Source organism: Ursus americanus, chromosome 14, assembly GCF_024610735.1.
Source record: "Ursus americanus isolate L20-20 chromosome 14, mUrsAme1.1.p, whole genome shotgun sequence".
NCBI lineage: Eukaryota > Metazoa > Chordata > Mammalia > Carnivora > Ursidae > Ursus > Ursus americanus.
Genome location: NC_142140.1, coordinates 60,766,046 through 60,784,205, shown reverse-complemented (window position 1 = coordinate 60,784,205; position 18,160 = coordinate 60,766,046). Strand labels below are relative to the sequence as shown.

Sequence of the window (18,160 nt, the reverse complement as noted above, 5' to 3'; positions counted from 1 at the left end):
AGGTCCCACCACATCCCTCCTCATACCCCAGAGAGCTCCCACAACGTCCCTCCTCACACCCCAGAGAGCTCTACCACATTCCCCCTCACACCCCAGAGAGCTCCCAGCACGTGCCCCCACACCCCAAAGACCTCACACCCCAGAGAGCTCCCACCACATCCTCCCTCACACCCCAGAGACCTCCCACCACTTTCCCCCTCACACCCCAGAGAGCTCCACCACGTCCCCCCTCACACCCCAGAGAGCTTCCACCCTGTGCCTCCTCACACCCCCGAGAGCTCCCACCACATCCCCCCTCACACCCCAGAGAGCTCCCACCACATCCCCCCTCACACCCCAGAGAGCCCGAACACAACTCGTCCCCCCGAACACAAGGAACATGCATGTGAGTCTGAGAAGGCACAGAGGCTCTGGTGTTTGGAGTCCATTGCGTGAGCTGAAGATGTATTAGCTCCTTAAAGAGAAATTCTAGAAGTTTGTGCCTAAAATCCACCCTGGTTGGAAAAGGGTTCCTGAATAAGCCAATGGGTACATTTGTGGAATCTGGGGATATTCTGCTAGAAACCCAGTGCAAACAGCTGTAAACATGAGCCAGCACTCCTCGATGGGACCACAGCAGGGCCTGCTGTTGCTGCCCGCGGTTCTCACAGACCTGCCCATCCACGCTGAGGGGGACTCCCAGTTTACGCTCCCCCAACAGCAGGGACGAGGGAGACGGACCAACAAACGTGCAAACGTGACTGTCAACTTTCTGGGTGGTGATTTAACTACAGAAGCAGATGGGGGCGGGGGGGTTAAGCAGATTTTCATTGGAAATGCATGCAAAACCCCTTGTCCACAGGCCCCACATGTCCCAAACAGAAAGAACAAATCCAAAGTGAAGTTTGACACAACTCTTTATGTACAAACAGTCAACGGTACATATGCAATTACTTTCCATACGTATCTGCAGCAAATCCCCTAAAAAAATGTGAATAAAACTACCTCTCTGGACAAAGGGCCTCGTCCTTCCCTAAAAGCAAGCGTTAACCTCCTGAGAGCCTATTCTTAGCCAGGCACTTGTAGGGCCTCCCGGGAAGGACGGGGCGCTTTCGGACCAGGCGACAGCCTTCCCATCTCCCCAGAGAGCCAGGGTGACTTGAAGGTCATCTGTTGCCTAAGACCTGGGAGAGATTAGACGGTTTCTTCCCAAGACGTGCGTGGTCTTCCGTGTCTGGCTGCTGACGGAGCATCCTCCCCGCTTCCTGGCAGAGGCCCAGAGCGGGGAGGAGAGGAGCCTACGATAATGTGGGGAGGTAGGGAACTCTGGGTATTTTGATAAACACACCTGGGAACCAATGTAACCCTGTGGAGCCAATGTATCAAATTCGCCAGCGGGAAAACGATCTCACATTCCAGAATCCACAGGCAAGCCTTTTATTTGAAGGGAGATAATCACTTAGCACCCATCGCGCTCTCTGGTAGCTCTCCCCTCTTCCTTGGAGCCCTGGCCGCGACCCACGCAGAGCACAGCGCGCGGTGCCCACAACAAACAACACAGCGGGCCGGACGGCATCCCACACGCCAAGGAACAACAGCGCTCTCACACCAAACCGCTGGGGTCGCCCCACGCGGGGAGTTGGCCCTGGCCGTCCAGGGGGTCTCCTCCGGGGGTTGGCCCTGGCCGTCCGGGCCCCATGGGCTTCATTCAAAGCGACGCAGGTGGTTGTACAAGGACTGAACATAGGTGAAGACGCACATGGGGTCCGGCTTGCGGCCCATCACCATCATGTCCTCCACCTCGATGAGGCGCTCGCAGTTGGCCAGATTCCTGAAACACAGAAGCCCCGTGTCAGGACGGCGGTCCCAGCCATCAGCCAGCCCCGCCCCCGCCCCGGGGCCTTCCGGTGACCCAGGAGACTCCGGGGGTCACTTACTCCAAGGCAGGGCTGCCCAGACCCCTGCATCCAGGGGTCACGGAGTCAATGCACGTTTTCATTTCAACAGACTTCCTTGTTGCAAGTTTCAGTGAAATTAAAGTTCACTCAAAAATGTCACTAAATTCACTTGTGTTAGAATTCTATGAGCAAGATTTTAGTTTAATTTAAAAGTGAAGTTTCAGCAAAAAATTCAACGTATATCGGCAGGATGTGGAAAATCGGCATGAACTATAAAATGTAAAACAAATGAAGTAAAAAATAAATTCACCCAGACGGCTCCCAGACAGTCTTTTAAAACTTCCACGAGACCCGTGCTTGGAGACGTGGCACACGCACGCGTATGTCCAGGGTTTCACAGAGGTGCTTTCTGCCCTCGAGATGTCCCCACAATGCTCGTTTCTCCCCCCACCCATCCCACTTAACTCGGGGCGTGAACCGCTCACCGATTTCACTACCTGCTGGCTGACAGGTCCCAAGGGCAAGGTCAGGAAGTTGCCTACAACCACCTCTCAGCCCCCAGGCCTTCCGGCGCCAGTACTCTGCGAAATGCTGGTCTAGCCTTGGGCCCTGCTGTAGACGGGAAGCTGGACGCTCTCTGGGCTATAAAGAAAGCGGTTTCCCCACCGTCCCCAGCTCCCGAGGCGGCACCGACAGTGACAGGGGTCAGCCCTGTGTCCTCAGAGCCGGTGTCCTTCCAAACACTGCCCCGTGCTTCCCAGGGCGCCAGGATCATGGCACCGACCTGGCTCAAACGCCTGCACCCGGTGCTGTCAGCGCCTGTCCCTCTGCGGTGGGGCGCGCTTCATGGTCCCAGGGTCCCTGCCTCCTCCCCCGTGAACAAGTGCATGACCGTCGGGGTCCACAACCCGGCCCGGCCTGGCCTTACTGACTTGGGGTAAGAAAGACACTTCGCATCCCCCGGCCTCTGACGGCCCGGCTGGTGGAACCGCCCTGCGCAAACCGTGCGGTCAGCCTCTGCGGTGGTTGTCATTCTTGTCATCGTGTCCCGATATAAGAAGCAAGCGTGCGGCCCAGAAAGGTCGGAATCTGGAGTCTGAGCAGCTGGGCTGGGAGGCTGGCTCTGCTACTCACGCCCCCATCCCTGCTTGCACTTCCCCCGGCCCTGGGCCCCGCCCTGCGTGCTGCCCCAATGCCAGGCCTCCTCCCAGAACCCGAATGTCCGAGCGAAACGCAGACATCTGTCCCGCGGCCCACTGCGGCCTCCCCCTTGGTCTGGAGCGGGTCCCTGTGAGGGAACCCAGTGGCTTCCTGGGGTGATGGGGCTTGGCCCCAGGCAGGGCACCCTGGCATCCCCGACGGGCCAGGGCGGGGCTCCGTGTTGGGGAAGCCTGCCCTCTGACAAAGGCAGGTCTGTAACTGTGCTTTGTTGGTGGGGAAGGGTTGCAAATCCAAGGCCTTCCGACCTTCCCGTGTGACGGTCAGCACCTGCCCGCCTGCCTTCCCAGGGCTGCCTCCCAGGACCCCAGGTGAGCCAACCCTGGACGTGCGCCGGGCCATCCCCCCGACACTGGGCTCCGCGATCCCCAAGTTAAACAGGAGCCATATTAAAACCCCGACCCTCAGCCGGGGAGGGGGACTGAGTGCCGGCCTCCAAACACTGGGGAGGAGGCAGCTGCTGTCCACGGTGGCCCCACTCGCTCAGAGGGCTCTTCTCCAGGCCCAGGCCAGCGGCCCTCCCTCCCCCAAGGCCAGGAAAGCTCCCCTCACATTTCTCATGCTATTTTGCCTCTGGGTCCTTCCTACCTATTGGTCCCACAAGTCTATTCTCAGCCCGATTTTTTCCCACGTCTCATGCTGGAAGAGAATCTTCCGAGAATCCCCTATCGTGCCTTTCCTCGAAACTAAAGAGCTCGAAGGGCGCCTGGGGCTCCCTCCCCTGCGCTGGTTCTAGTTTCTTTCCCGCCTTCCTATCAGAGCACGGAGGGCGCCCGGGATTGCTGGCGAGTTCCAGCCTGTGCAGGGAGAGTGCGCCGACCCCATCTGCACTCCTGAGGCTCCCATGGCGGGCATCCCTGCCTGGACAGCAGGGCTTCGCCATCAGGGTGGCGGTGAGGGTGGGCGCGAAGGCCTCCCCGCGGCCTCCCCCCCACGACCCAGACGGGAAGCCGTGGGCAAGGTCCCAGCCTCCCAGCAAACAACCAGGGCCCCGGTCCCCACCCTGCCAGCCGCAAATGTCGCGTCAAGGCTCCTAGAAGCTGCAGACACAGGCTGAATGAAATTTCGAAATCAGGGTATGAGAAGAGGAAGACGATGATCGGTACTGACTTTTATAACAATACGTAAGTCTCAAAGTACTGGGGGCCCGATTGCCCTTTCTAAAGAGTTGAGGCATCACTGACATAGAATGTTCCCCGAAGCATACACCCAATTGTCTTTTTAATCAATAAACTGCTTTTGTAAAAGCAACACAAGCTTGTTGCAAGAACTCAGACACCACAAAACAGTCCCAGGGAAAAGCACGACCATTTTTAAATGAGCTCACGTGGCCGCACCTTGTTTGGGGTTAAGAAGGGTTGGAGATTCTCCTCCCCCAGCTCTATTCTGATCTTCCATCAACAAGGGTTGGCCTGGGAGGGACGTGGAGGAGGGGCTGGAGGGGTTATTTTTATTTGTTTAAGCCTCCTCCGCGTACAGATGCCAGGCTGGGACTACAGCATCCCGTCTGCTTTCAGACAGGGACACATGGGCACCACAAATAGCCCGAAGCCCCTTGCACTCGGGCGTAACCGGAGAGCAGGACACATTCCCCACAGGGCAAGCGGGAGCCTCGGGCTGCACATCCGGGGCTGCACTCAGCCTGGGGCTGGGGAGGGGGGCACAGAGTGCAGGCCCCCACGTACCCACCAAAGTCCCTTCCATAAAAGGGCTGGTCTTCCCGCTTCGCAAGCCCGGGACACCTGTCCAACAAGGGAGCTCACTTTGCTGTCAACACCCCGTTGCTCACACAGATTAGGCGCAGGGAATCTCTGGGACGGTCGGTCACCGGGAGGAGGGGCAGCACCAGCCCCCTAACCGCACAGGTTCCCGAGGCAACTTTGTGCCTCTAAGGCCCTTGCTCACGGAAGGGAGGTGATGGGAGGTGAACCCGGTGTGTGAGGGCCCGGTCTGTCCTCCATCCCACACGGCCTGCTCCTGCCGCCTGCACGGCCCCACCCGTCTGCTGGGCGTTTGCTGATAAACCGGAGGAATGTCTTCGAGAGCGGGTGGCCAGCACGTTTCAGCAGGTGACCCTGTGCTTCCTTCCTAGCTCCTGAGCAAGCTGCTGTCCAAGGAACCAGGTGACCCAAGCTGCCCCTGTGAGGTCACCTCCCACAGGCCTCCCAGGGGAGGCCCCTTCCCAGGCCCCCAACAAACCCCACACAGGCCTGCCCTGGGCAGCCCTCCCCACACCCCCCCAAGGCGGCAGAAAAGCCGGAACTCATCTCGGGGGCAGGCAGACCTTCCTCCCCTGCCCAGACACAAGCAGGCTCAGGCCACAGGGAGGCAGGGCCAGGCCTCTGACCCCTCTGTTTGCTCTGGGGAGGAGGGAAGCAAGACCTGGAGCGGCCTGCACCATCACCGCCCCCCCCCGACTGGGAATAGGAGAAACACATGTTCCAAGTCCGGAGGCTCCATGAGCCCAACCCTCGTGCTGGGAAAGCGCGGCCACAGATCCATCACTCTGGCTGCCAGGGAGGCTGGGGGGAGGGGGGAGGGATGGGGCTGAGATCCCCATGATCTGGGATGCAGGGCCACCACCCCGTGGCCCAGGGCCCCTCTCCCTGCTCGGCCCAGCCCGGTCCAGGGCACGGCCCCCTGGTCTCGATGGAGGAGAACTCCGGGGGCCACGTGCGGCCTCACCGGCTGCAGTGGGCCCCCGCGTGTCCACATCAGAGCCCCAGCCCCGCACGCCCGGCTCTGCAGTTTGACTGCCACCACCCCTAGGCTCCCAGTGGCTGGGCCTCCCCTGCGAGGGGCCCCTCCCCAACATCGCGCCGTCCCCCTTGGCTCCGCTTCACCGCCGTCTGGGTGCAGTTGTGTAACGCACTCCGTCCAGAGCTGTTCCTGTGATTAGGATGACAGCTAATTCCCAGCAGCCAAGAGAGAGAAGGCTTTTAAAGGATATGAAGAGCTCTTGTGACCCCAGGGGGCCCAGAGTCCAAGCGTGTCACCCAAGACCACCACAGGGGCAACAGCGACGTTCCTACAACTCAGCCAAGAAGCCCGGAGCCAGGGTCTCCCTCCTGCCCCCACAGCGGGGGCTGCGGCTCCGGGGAGGGGCGGCCCCCTCAGCTCTGCCAGGACCCAAGGTAGCTTCCCCGGCCAGGCCCCGGGTCCAGGCCTGCCGGGAGGCCTCCCCCAGCTCAGGGCACTGGGTGGGCACACGCAGGCTGCTCAGGGGCTTACATCACCAGGCACAGAGGCTGTGCCAGGACAGATAAACGTCCCCTCCAGGAAACGCAGCTTTGGGGGGCCTCCCTTCCCCCTGACCTTCTTCCCCTTAATTCCTGGAAACAGCATCAGGCAGCCCTAAACGTCCTCCTCTGCCGCCGCCCCCCCCCGCCCCCCCGCCGTCTCCAGGCTCCCCTGCCCTCTGCCTTCTGACGGGGCCCTGGCCCTGGCGTGAGGACAGAGCACTTCCCCAGCCCCCTGCCCGCAGCCCCTGAGAGCTGGTCCCTCCACCGCCCTCTCCCTGCAGCTGCTCTCTGACCCCCCAGAACGCCAGAACCCTGGGGCACCACGGGCTGCCGCAGACTGGCTTCCCAAGCGCGAGGGATCCCAGAGTCTCCCCCGCGCAAACCCCTCCCGGTGAGCGGGTCTCAGGAAGGTCGGCAACTTCAGCACCAGAGGCTAGAACAACACTTCGAAAAGCAAAGTCGACCTATTCGAGAAGTTGCAAAACGTCTCCCAGGCAGATATTATTCAATTTCCCGCTCGCCCTAAAGCAACAGTGTCTTCGCACCAGCCCTGAGGGGACAGACGGGGTGCCCTGGGAGACCCCACGGGCCCCCGTGCCCTGAGGGTCGGTCTCCCAGACCACACAGCAGGGGCCAGGCAGCCAGCAGGAAGGGCAGGTGTGGGGAGCAGAGCACCGGCTCCACGGAGAGTCTGGGCAATCCCCCCCTACCCGACTTGCATCTCCCCACCTGTGCAGGAGGCCGGCAGAGTGGAGGGCCTCACATCTGCAACCCCCCGGGGCAGACGGCAGCTCAGGCCCCGCCGTACTCACTCAGCCATGGTGAAGGCCAGCTCGAAGTTCTTCTGCCGCTGCGTGGGGCTCAGGGCGCTGTAGTCGAAGGCGTCGGGGAAGAAGGAGTGCACGAGGGCGCAGAAGGCCATCCCGTCGCTCCAGCTGGAGGAGAAGTTCTGCAGGTCTACGTGCTTCCGGCGCCCGGGGGGGGGGGGTGGAGGTGGGGTCAACACAGGGAGGTGAGCGAGGGCACGGCTCCCCCACAAGCAGCCCCTCCCAGCGCCTGCCAGCTCAGCAAGAAGCCCGAGCCCCCAGACCTCAGGCCGCCAGACCTCAGCCGCTCGGGTCCAGCCGCGGGAGCCCCAGGGTTTCCGAGCACGTGCTGCGGGTGGCTGGCGGCCCACGGGGAAGGCACGGGACTCCAGCTCCCACCGCCCGGCCCCGCCAGGGAGGCGACCCCAGGCTGGGCGGGATCCCGGGCTCACCTGGTAGCCGAGAGTCTTCTTGCGACACCACTCGAGGAGGAGCTGCTTGATGCTGCTGGCACTGGCCACACCGAAGCTCTGGGACCGCTTCAGCTTGGCCCGCGCCTCGCCTTTGCCCCTGTGTGAAGAGCGCAGGCCGGCGGTGGGGCTCTGCTCTGATGGCCGGGGGTCCAAGAGGACCCCACCTGCTCTGCTCCCCCGGGGAACAGCCTCCCTAGACCGTATCTGGCAGGACTGTCCTCCCTCCAGCCCCCAAGCCCCCATCTATATCCTGCCCCGGAAATCAGGGGTCCAGAGCCTGCATGGCCTTAGGCCCCTGCCCTCTGCTCCCCCTTCATCCCAGCCGCCCCGAGGCCACCCTGACATGGTTCCTTCCTAGCCAGAGACGGGGGTCCTTCTCCGGGCCCCGAGGACACTCCCTAGCAGCTGAGATCAGGCTCCCTCATGGGTGGGAGGACGCCAGGATGGGGGACGTCCTCGCTGCACAGGCCCGCGCCCCACCCTGCACACAGCAGGTGTCATGCTGACAGCTGGATACCTATGCAAACACCAGCCCTGTCTCTAAGAGGGGCAACATGTCCCTCAGCTCCCCCTGGGAATCCCTGTCATGCCCAGAAACCAAGGGAAGGCGGCGGAGGGCAGTCTGGGGCAGCTCTGGAATGGGGCAGGCGAGGGGCTCTCATGAAGGGGACGAGGGCAGGGCCAGCTCTGCTGTGCTACACCCCCTGGTCCCCACCTGGGGCTGGGCCCCCAGTCTGGGCATGAGCGTCCGTACTTGCCCGCGGTATCCTGCTCCCACTTCTCAAACAAGGCCTTCCGGGCCTGTGCTCCCGACGTGCGGGGCAGCGTCTGCGACCTCACCAGCTCCCGGCGCCGGGCCTGGGCGGTGGCTGGCGGCGGGGGGGATGGGGGCGACCGGGGCAGCGTCACCAGGGGTGGGCTGAGGAGAGAACCAGTGTGTCGGGAACACCCCGGCCCACACGGGCTCAGGGTCGCCCCACGGAGTGACGGAGGCCAAAGTGGGGGCTGTCGTGGCAGGAACAGAGGAGGGACCACCCGCTCCAGGCCCGACCTGTTGAGCTGGTTTGAGGATCCAGCCTCTGTCCAGGCCCAACCCCGAGGGAGAGTAGGCCCTCTCTCTGGGCATAATCACCCACCCCTCAGCAGGTGCCAATCGCTGGTGCTGGCAGGGGGCACACCCCAGACCAGCCCCGCCAGGCCCAGGCCCCGGCCCCCTCCACCACCACTAGATAAGACACCCTTTGTTTCCTCCTCAACAGTTTGCCAGAAAATCACAATTTTCCTTTATTATTACAAGAAAAGCCAAGCCAGCCCCCCAGCCCCATCCCAGCTCCAATCTCAGTCCAGCTGGCCTGGGGGGCCAGGAGGGGGCCTACACTGTGGGGGGGGCCCCCCACACCTGCCCCAGCCCAGGGGCCTCTCCAGGGACCTCCTCCGTCCCATCTGCCAGAAAGCACCCCACAGAGGGAGCCCAGCCAGCCAGGATGAAGACAGCCTCCCACCCTCCTTCCTCTGTGGGGCCTGAGACACCCCTCCCATCCTCGCCCAGAGGAGTCCACACAGAAACAGCTGCGACCATATTTCTCCAAACAAGACTGTTCAAGGGGAGGACTGCCTTGCCTTCCCTCCACACCCCTCCCCTGCCCCTGCTGCCCCGGCTCTGGGCCCTGGCTCAGCACAGGGGGCACGCCGCTGGGGGCTGGGGAGCTGCGGCCATCTGACCCACCTGTCGCTGTTCCTGCCTGCCGATACTGCCCCATAGCCGGGGCTCGACCGCGGGACGGAAGGATTCTTCTCTGTGGGACGAGGACAGAAGAGAAGTAGGCCTGGGCGTGGAGGGGAGGGCCAGCCACCGGCCCCCCTCCCCTGCCCCGGCATCACTCCCCGGACAGGCAGGCCCCCAGGCTCCACGGGCCCCACCTTGGCCAGCAGTTGAGTAGAGAAGGATGGAAAAGGTCTTGTAGGTGTCCCCACCCTGCGTCTGAGGGCACGGGACCCAGGCCCTCCTGTGCCACATACCCAGCAAACACTTTGTTCCCAAACCGACCCCAGGGCCACCACCGGCAGCCTGACCACAGCAAGCCAGGCCCGGGAACCATGCCAAAGTGTGCAGGGGTGCAAGCCACCTTCTCCCCGCGGCTGGACCTGTCACGACAGCACGGTCATGCCCCGCGGGACATCCCTCAGTCAGGCAGGGACGGGCCGCGCTGACGGGCTGGGGAAGGGGGTTGCAGTGGCAGGCACAGGTGGGGCTGCGGCCTGGCCCCAGCTTTTCTGGGTCTCCTGCCAACCCCCCACCCCCGAGCCCTGCCTGCCCTCCCACCCTGCCCCCAGGCCATGCTCTCGTGCTCCTACCACTGGGACCGGGAGTCCAGGGTGTGGTGGCCTCACTGGGGCTCGGGCTGAGGCCCCCCAGGATGGCGGCGGACGTGGGCGAGAGCGCCGCAGCTGAGGTCTCCCCCGAGAACCGCTCAGAGACCCGAGTGATGGCCGTGACAGGCTGGTGAGGCTGCCGCAAGGAGAGGCTCACGGGGCGAGGCTTTGGGGGCTCTGGTGCCGGGAAGGCTTGGCCAGCATCCGGGGGTCCATCACCCAGACCTTGAACACGTGACCAGAGGGGCGGGGGTGCAGGCCAGTCGTGGCATTCACAGGGACCTCAGACCACCCCCCTCTGCCAGGAGGACACTAGCCTCTCTGAACCCTCAGTCCACCTCCTCCAGGAAGGCCTCCCTGACCTCCCTCTTCCGGGGACTCCTCGATGCTCCAACCAGAGTTTATGTCTGTTCCAAACTGCCCTCACGGTCAGCTCAATAAACACTAGCCAGCGGGTCGGCCACTCTAGGCTACTCGATGCCTGGATGATTCCTCAGCCCCTGCTTGCGTTCCTCCAGAAACAGGGATGCTCATCACCTTTTGAGAGCTCCCATTTCCCTCTGTGCTGAAAAAGTTCTGCTTCGTCCTGACCAAAGCCACTCTCCTGGCAGCCTCTCTACCTGCTGGGGTCCAGGGTCAGGTGCCCTCCCAGCCAGGGGCTGGCCTGGCACAGATGCAAACCCCAGCCACCCGTCCTGTGCCGTCGGCCCCTACCTGCCCCTGGCTGGTGCCCGTTCTCCATGATGCACGAGTCCGAGGCCTTTCTCAGCTCCAGCTCGCTGGATTCGTCCTGGTGGTCCACACTCTGCAGAGACACACGCCACCAAGGAGGCCTCGTCAGGGGGGGCCCACCCCCAAAATCACTGTTCTGGGGGCAAACAACACTCAGGTTTGAGAGACAGCCCCCAGAAGACACTGTAGTGGGCCCAGGCCACACAGCACACTGGGGTGGACCCAGCCCCCTGCCGCTGAGCCCCGGGATCCAGCCAGGCAGACGTGCCCAAGAGTGCCGGGGACAAGAGATCGGGAGCAAGGGATCTGAGCTGCTTAGAAGGTGGCCCAGCCCTCTCCCAGACCGCACCCCTGCCCGGGAGAGCCTGCACCCCTGCCAGGGAGAGCCATTCATCTGAGCCGGGCAGGCAAGCACGGCTCCACTGGGAGGGCAGCCAAAACCAAAAGCATAAGGTCCTCAGGGCCAACATCAGGCTGGGGGAACTGAGGACTTTTCCTTAGACCCAGAGTTACAAAATCTGCCTGGATGCCCGGAGTATGGGGGCCTGACTGGCTCCTTGGGGTCCCTCCTTCCCCTCTTCACTGCAGCAGAGCCAATCCCAAGAGCCACTGGGGGGCCTGGTGTCGCGGCCGTGCCACTGACCACCGTGTTGCTTAACTCAGGTCATGCCCCTTCCGGGTCTCGGTTTCCCTGCTGGAGGCCAGGCCGCTCAAGAGCCATCGGAACGTCTCACAGGTGTCAGGCCTGTTCTCTGGACGCACCACATAAACCACCGTGCTCCCGTGCTCCCAGGTGCACGCGGCAGGCAGATCCCAAGGGCTCGGAGAAGGGGCGTGTTGTCCACAGCCGCACGGGAGAACCACCTGACCTCTGTGTCCAGGAGGGACATTCTCCTCCACTGGGGCCCTGCCCTTCTCACGGTGAGGGACGTGTGGGGGCCCCGAGGGTCTGCAAGGCCGGGGGCTGTGGGTCCACCTGGCAGGAAAGGGATCGAGGCTGACCACGACCAGGGCTCTCCTGAGAGGCCGCGATGGGCACCTAGAGAGGTCGGCCGTCCCCTTCCCTAGACACCTCCAGGCTGGTTCCCGCTCTGCAAGGTTCCCAGATGACTAACGAAGCCCATCCCGGGCCCCAGACAGCTCGGTTGCTCCTGCACCCAGGGCTAGCGGATGCCACTCTGCCAGGGGGAGTCAGTCTGGTGGGGGAGCCAGGACCTCGAGCACACACCACCACCAAGCCACCTGAGAGTCGTGCCTACGACAGACTTCCTCCAGCCCAGTGGGTCAGGGAGGGCTTCCCAGAGACGGCAGTGCCCAAGCCAAGTCTGGAGTGAGCCGGGTGGACGAGGAGCGGAGACCATTCCCAGCAGAGCGACTCGTGCCTGCAGAAACAGGCCTCGAGGCACAAAGCATTCTGGTCCAGTGGCGGGAGACACACTGTGCAGCCCCTGGTGCCAGCCCAGAGGGGAGGGGACGCGGGGCCACGGGAGGGCAAAGGCAGAAGGGCTCAGAGCTCTGGGGGGAGTGAGTGCATGTGGAGGGAGGAGAGGGGTGAGGTCTCTTCGAAGCCCGGCTTTGGACCCGAGTGCTGAGAGGGAGGGAAGGGTGCTGGTGGGAAAACAAGCACTTGGGTGTGGGACACGCTGAGTGTAAGGTGTCCCCTGGAGAAACACGGACTTGAGGTCAGGAGACAGCCGGCTGTCTGAGCCTGCAGTTGAAGAGGACGGATGGAGGAATGCGGGAGAAACAGGAGAAGCAAGAGCCGGCCTGGGGCGCACGGGGCCTGGGACGGGGAGAATGGGTGTCTGAGAGGAGGAGCAGCCAGAGGGGTGGGGGGGCGTGCAGCAAAAAGGCAGGTCTGCCCGCGGCACCCAAAGGTGGCCTGGAGTCAAGGAAAAGTCGCGATGAGATCTAGACCATGCCTGTTGAGTTCATCAAAGAGCCTGCTGGTGAGTTTAGGAACTGAATCAGGGCGGGGGGGGGGGGGAGTGGGGGGAAACTCTGCCATGAGGGGAGATGGGGAGAGTCAGAGGGGCTCCTCCAGACAGAAGAGGTGGGACAAGGGACCCTCTGTGGGGTGGGGTCCCTGCAGAAGAGAGAAAGGACAGGATTCACGTGACCCCTCAACTCCTGACTCAGGAGATGGGAGAGGGGCTGGGCCCCCTCGCAGGTGCAGTGGAGAAGGGGGCATCTGCGAGCACCCCCAGAGCCACACGTGGGCTGACTGGAAGCCAACTCAGCAGAAGTCCACCCTGAACCCCAGCCCCTACCGGTCACAAGGGCCAACTCAGCTCCAGGGTCTCCATGTCCCCCCACCCTCCCTACTCTGGTCCAACCGGTGCCACAGGTCCAGGTAGGAGCCTGGAGGGACAGGCTGATGGTGAAACCATTCCTCAGGAATGTGGGTCTCTATGGGGGGGCCCCCAGACGCCTGCCCCTGCACGTTGCAGGTCCCCACCCCTGGGATGCCCCAGGGGACCAGATGCCACAACCAGACAGAAAGAAGGTCTGGACCAGCCAGTTTCCCATCAAGGGGTCTCTGCTAGACTGCAGCCAGGGTGGGGGCTAAGCCCAGACCCCCAGGGTCCCCTGTCCCTCACTCGGGGAGAGGGCTCTGCTCTGCCCACATCTCAGGCCAAGGGGGATCTTCGGAGACCACCCTCCATCCCACCGTCACACACCCCGGTGGCCTAAACCCCCACTCTTCTCAAGGCAGTGCTGGAGTCAAGGTTTGGGGCCCGGGTCTCCTACCCTAACCCAAGGCTCTGTCCACAGAGAGCTCTGTGTCCAGAACACAGAGGACAGCTCAGCACCAACGTGCCCCCTAGAGCCTGGGGCAGGGTGGGCCCTGGCTCCCACTAGACCTGTCTTAGCCAGATGAGGGGGAGGAAATGGGGTGGCAAGGGGGTAACCACCCCAGCAGGACCTCTGTGAGCTGGGCTGGAGCAAGCCCTTGTCGGGGTCCCCAGGCACACCCCTGGGGCCTCCAGCTCGGTCTTGGGGGGCAGTCTGCCTCGGCCCCAGGAAGAGAACCAGGGAGGCTCCTCTGGGTGCTGGGACTGGGAGCCTGGGGGACGGGAACTGGTCCTGCGGGGTTCTCCATCTGGGCTTTGTGTGAAGAGGAGGGGGCCCCTGTCGGGGAGCCCAGGCCTGGGGACATCCGTGGGGAGGCGCGGGCCGAGTGATTTCAGGGATCCCGGAGACACAGTCCCCTCCCTGGGAAGTCTGTAAACTTTCGGGAAGGCGGGCACATGTCAGGTGTTCTCAGTTCTGCCTGACCCCCCCCCCCCGACTTGCCGCGGGCAGCCCTGGAGTGACCGAGCCCCCCACCCCAGACCGCTGCTCCCCCTCCCTCCCTCACACGGTTCTCAAGACAATCCAAACGTGCCTGCCTCCCGAGAGCAGCGACCTCTGCTATCGCACGGAGCGCCTGGGAGAGGAAGGCAGATAAGGGAGTCTGGTTTCTTTCGCAGGCGGGCCTCGACCCAAGCTCCTGGCAGCTGTCCCTGAGGACCTCCACCGTGAGAACGCGCCATGAGGACACTTCCAGGGAACAGCTCCGCCTGGCCTCAGGCGGCCGCCACCCTCCACAGGCCCCGGCCCCTGTGCACGCGCGTGAACGGATCGGCGAACGGATCCGCCGGTGTCACTGTCGGAAGAACCCCGTCCACCCAGCGCGAGGGGCCCACCCAGCGCGAGGGGCCCACCCAGCCCAGCCCAATCCCTCCCCCCCCCGGTTTAGATACAGAAAGTGAGATCCCCCTCCAAGGAGACGCTCCCAAGGCCTCACGGCAGACGTGACAAAGGCAGCCCCTGTCTGCTCCAGGGACCTAGGCCTCCTACGGGCAGTCCACCCTGGTTGCTCCACTCCACTGCCTGCCCTCTCCCTCCTCCCGCAGCGTCCCAGGCTACGGCTTTGTCTTCTCACTACCCAGCAAGGGCAAGGTCTGTGCACTCGGAAGTGGATTACGGGATCAACTCTTTCTGCATTAAGTTCCGGGCACACGGATACGCTCAGCGTGACCCACCTCCGACACTTATAGCCCCCAGGTTGCAACAGCAGAGAGCAGAAGCTTCTTCTCGAAGTCTCGCTGATTACAGAGGGGCAGGCTAACCCCAGCCTCGGCGCAGCCGTAAGCAGACCCTCCCCCGTGACACAGACACAGGGTGTGAAGGACCAGCCGCCCCGTGCCCAGCCTGAAGCCGACTCCCTGTCCGTGACCAAGCTCCCTGTGCGTCACCGAGCTGCTCGTCACACCACACGAGCGGGAAGGCGCACACAGCTCCACACGGCCCCCTTCGCTGCCAGCACCTGGCCGGGAGTGCGTGTCAGCGCTCCTGAGAGGTGGGCTGCGTAAGAAGTGGGGACCAGCGCTTCTGAAGTCAGGCGAGGGGAAGCTGACCCCCCCATGGAGACCTTGACCATCCCCCACCCAAGGACTCAGCAATGCTTTCTGAGGCCCAAAACCCACTTTCCACCCGTGTCTCCGTCCCCATCCCCGAAAGAGCTGCAGCGTCCCTGACCCCAAGCTGTTGATCTCTAGGGCCTGCTGGCCCCGGCATCTCCTCCCCTGTCCAGGACTCCCACCTTGTCCTTTTGTACAATTGCCCTGAAGACCTCGCCCGTTTCAGGGCTTCAACCGCCAGCTCTCCCCTTGTAGCTCCCTGACACGCAGCCTTGACCACTCTTGGCACCCCAGATCCGGACTCCACCTGCTCTCGGACAGCTTCCCTCGGACGTCCGCAGCCCCTCACGCGCAGCATGACCCAACAAGCACCTGGCATCTCCACCAGATCTGTGACCCGGCAGTTCCCCGGGGAAGGCTCCCGTCTGCGCCCAAACACCACCTCACCCTGCTGACTCCCCCTTGCAGACCTCTCCCCGAGGCAGCCCCCGGTTTCCATGCCCCTGCCCCGCCCCAGTTCAGACTGTCTTCTCTGCTCGGGCCGTCCCACTTAACCCACCCTGTCTCCAGCCACCCCCCACCCTGCCATCCATCTTGCGGGAGCTTGCGGATGGCACCAGGGAGGACCCCATCCCTCGCTGCCCAGCGCCCCTCACCCACCACCCCATAACCAAGAGTAGAAGCTCACCTTAGGCGAGAATGGCCAGTTCCCACGGAGGCAGATGAGCGGAGAGCCCCCTCCACACACGTACGAGCAAGCACGTGCAAATATATGCTCGTATACGCGTGACGTGGACGCTGTTTTTCTGAAGCCTTGGGCAGCTGCTTCCATGAGCATGTGTGTTAGGGTACAACTTCAGAAACAGCCGATGACACAGTTTATTAGGCACGTGTGAGCTCACGGTGGTGATTTTATACCACGGACATGTAGCGTGTTGTGCTCATAGGACAGAATTAAGTGTATCCATATTTCAGACACTTCACACCGAGCACTGGGCCACCCAGGGGCTCTGCAGCCACCAAAGGTTGAAGAATGTCTCGCCCCCAGGGACAAAGCCCAGCTCCCTTACCCAGCACCCAGAGGGTCCTCACAATTCACCCCTCCGCTCTCATCCCCACCTGGCTCCCCTCTGGCCAGGCAGTCCTCTTAGCTTTGCTGAGCCTGCAAGCACAGCCCCCAGCCCACCTCCACCTGCACCAGCAGCAGGAGCCCCGGGCCTCCCGCACAAAGGCCTCCTGGGACACCCACTGGGAAGGAACATCCAATCTGGCTGCCCACACGGCTGGCACCGCTCTATCTGGGGCCCTCTCTCACCCAGCTGGGACCTCCAGGGGCAGGCCCTGATCTGCTCACCCTCCTCCTGGCCCCTGAGGTGCAGTCCAGCCCACACCAGAGAGTGAATGCGTGAGGGATTGACCCAAGGAGGGGCAGCAGGTGCACAGGGCTCAGACCCAGACCCTGGAAACCCAACCCCCGAGCACGTGCCTGAGCAGAGTGGAAAATCCCACCTAAGGGCCACTGCACACACCATGGAAACAGTCTAACCTGCCTCTCCGGGAGGCCCCATGCTCAGGGAAGTGACTGGTCCACACCAGCCTCCACCACCCCCGCGCGGGTCACTGACCCCAGAAAGCTAGACACTGCTCAAGGCTGGTTTCCCTGGCTCTCTTAACCCCCTGCCAGTTTCCAAACGCGGCTGCCCCAACCACATTGTGTCCTCGCCTCCCTCTCTCACTCCCTCTCTCACACGCACGGGGGGCCTGAGTTCTCAATCTGGGTTAATTAATAACGGAGCCGTCAGGCCTCAGTGAAGCGGCAACGCGGGGGGCGCGTGAATGGAGGTGGGGAGTGGGGGGCTGCTGACCATTCGGACACGCCGGCGGCGAGGCCCAGGCGGTGTTGAAACGGTCAGGGGCCCTATCTCAGCGCCCAAGCCCTTAGCGTCATGGGACAAAGGGGAGAGGGAGACAGAACTCTGGGCAAACAGGGCCTGGCTCCAAAGAAAGGAGGGGGCCCGAGACAGGTGCAGCGGGCAGGCTTCTCCGGCCCTCTCCCACTCCGCAGCGGTGGCCAGACCCCCACCCCGAGTCCCAGCGGCCAGCGGCGGCACAGCCCCCAGCCCAGCAGAGGCGCGCGGGCGGGCGCACACACTCGCGGCGGAGGGGCGGTCCCAGGGCGCGCAGCCCCACGCCCCCTGAGCCCGCGCAGCGGCGCCCGCGCTCTCCGAGGCTCACCTGGCTGCGCCCGGACAGCGAGAAGGTGGCGTGGCTGGCGAAGCGCGCGGAGCCCAGGCGGGGCGCGCGGCCGGGGGCGCAGGGCGCGGGCGGAGGGCTGGGAGTGCCGGGAGTGCCGGCCGCGGGGGACTGCGCGGTCCCCAAGCCCAGCGCCTCCACCTGCCGCGTCAAGCGCTCGAGCTGCGCCTGCAGCCTCTGGTTGTCGCGCTGCAGCTCGGCCACGGTGCGCGCCAGCGGGCCGGCCAGGCGCAGAGCCTCGGCCACGCGCCGCTCCACGCCGCGCTGCAGCCCCTGCATGTCCTCGTGCAGCGCGCGCACCGCGCCCTCCAGCGCCGCCTCGTAGCGGCCCAGCGCCTCGCGTACCGTGCGCGCCTCTTCGGCGTCGGGGCCCGGCTCCATGGCCGGACGGGGCGCGCGGGCCTGGCGGGGAGAGAAGCCGACCGCCTCCGCAGCTCCGGGCTGCGACTGGCCGCCCCGGGCTGGGTTCGCCCGAGGGCCGGCGGGAGGGGCGGGCAGGGGGCGGGGCGGGCCCTCGAGCCCCGGGACTGGGCGCCGCGCGGGGGCGGGGTCTCGGGGGCGGGGCCGGGGCGCGCGGGCGGGGTAGGGGGGGCAGTGGAGGCACAGATCGGGGAGCGCCGGGCTCCGCGGACCGGAGAGGCGGGGCCGCAGGGGGAGCGCCGGTCCAAGGGCTCTCCCCTCCGACCCCGAGGAGGGGCGTAAGGCCTGGGCGAGGGGCGGCCGCACCGCCGGAAGAAGGCCTCGGCCCCCAAGTGTACTTTAACCTGGAGTCCACGGATG

The 18,160-nt window shown here is 64.0% G+C and overlaps 1 protein-coding gene across 3 annotated transcripts; it reads right to left on the bottom strand.

The window, feature by feature from the left end:
• Window positions 1-878: 878 nt before the first annotated feature.
• Window positions 879-17,862, bottom strand: SMTNL2 (smoothelin like 2). 3 transcript variants are annotated; one of them, XM_045804860.2, is made up of 8 exons: window positions 17,726-17,862; window positions 10,704-10,794; window positions 9,972-10,214; window positions 9,343-9,412; window positions 8,371-8,535; window positions 7,596-7,713; window positions 7,150-7,301; window positions 879-1,810 (listed from the first exon to the last, which is right to left on the bottom strand). In XM_045804860.2, the coding sequence occupies exons 1-8, from the start codon at window positions 17,759-17,761 to the stop codon at window positions 1,684-1,686; spliced, it is 1,002 nt and encodes a 333-aa protein (XP_045660816.1). In that variant the 5' UTR covers window positions 17,762-17,862; the 3' UTR covers window positions 879-1,683. The 3 variants fall into 3 exon arrangements, with proteins under 3 accessions (XP_045660816.1, XP_045660813.1, XP_045660815.1); XM_045804857.2 differs by having other exon boundaries at window positions 17,363-17,843; XM_045804859.2 differs by lacking the exon at window positions 17,726-17,862 and adding an exon at window positions 15,816-17,191.
• Window positions 17,863-18,160: the final 298 nt, after the last annotated feature.

Excerpts from the sequence above, each read along its gene's own strand:
- SMTNL2 (XM_045804857.2), bottom strand. The coding sequence starts at position 17,761 with ATGGAGCCGGGCCCCGACGCCGAAGAGGCGCGCACGGTACGCGAGGCG. Across the intron at positions 9,413-9,971 it reads CTGGACTCCCGGTCCCAGTG|AGAAGAATCCTTCCGTCCCG; the intron begins GTAGGAGCACGA and ends CTCGTCCCACAG. Across the intron at positions 8,536-9,342 it reads GCAGGCAGGAACAGCGACAG|CCCACCCCTGGTGACGCTGC; the intron begins GTGGGTCAGATG and ends TTCTCTCCTCAG.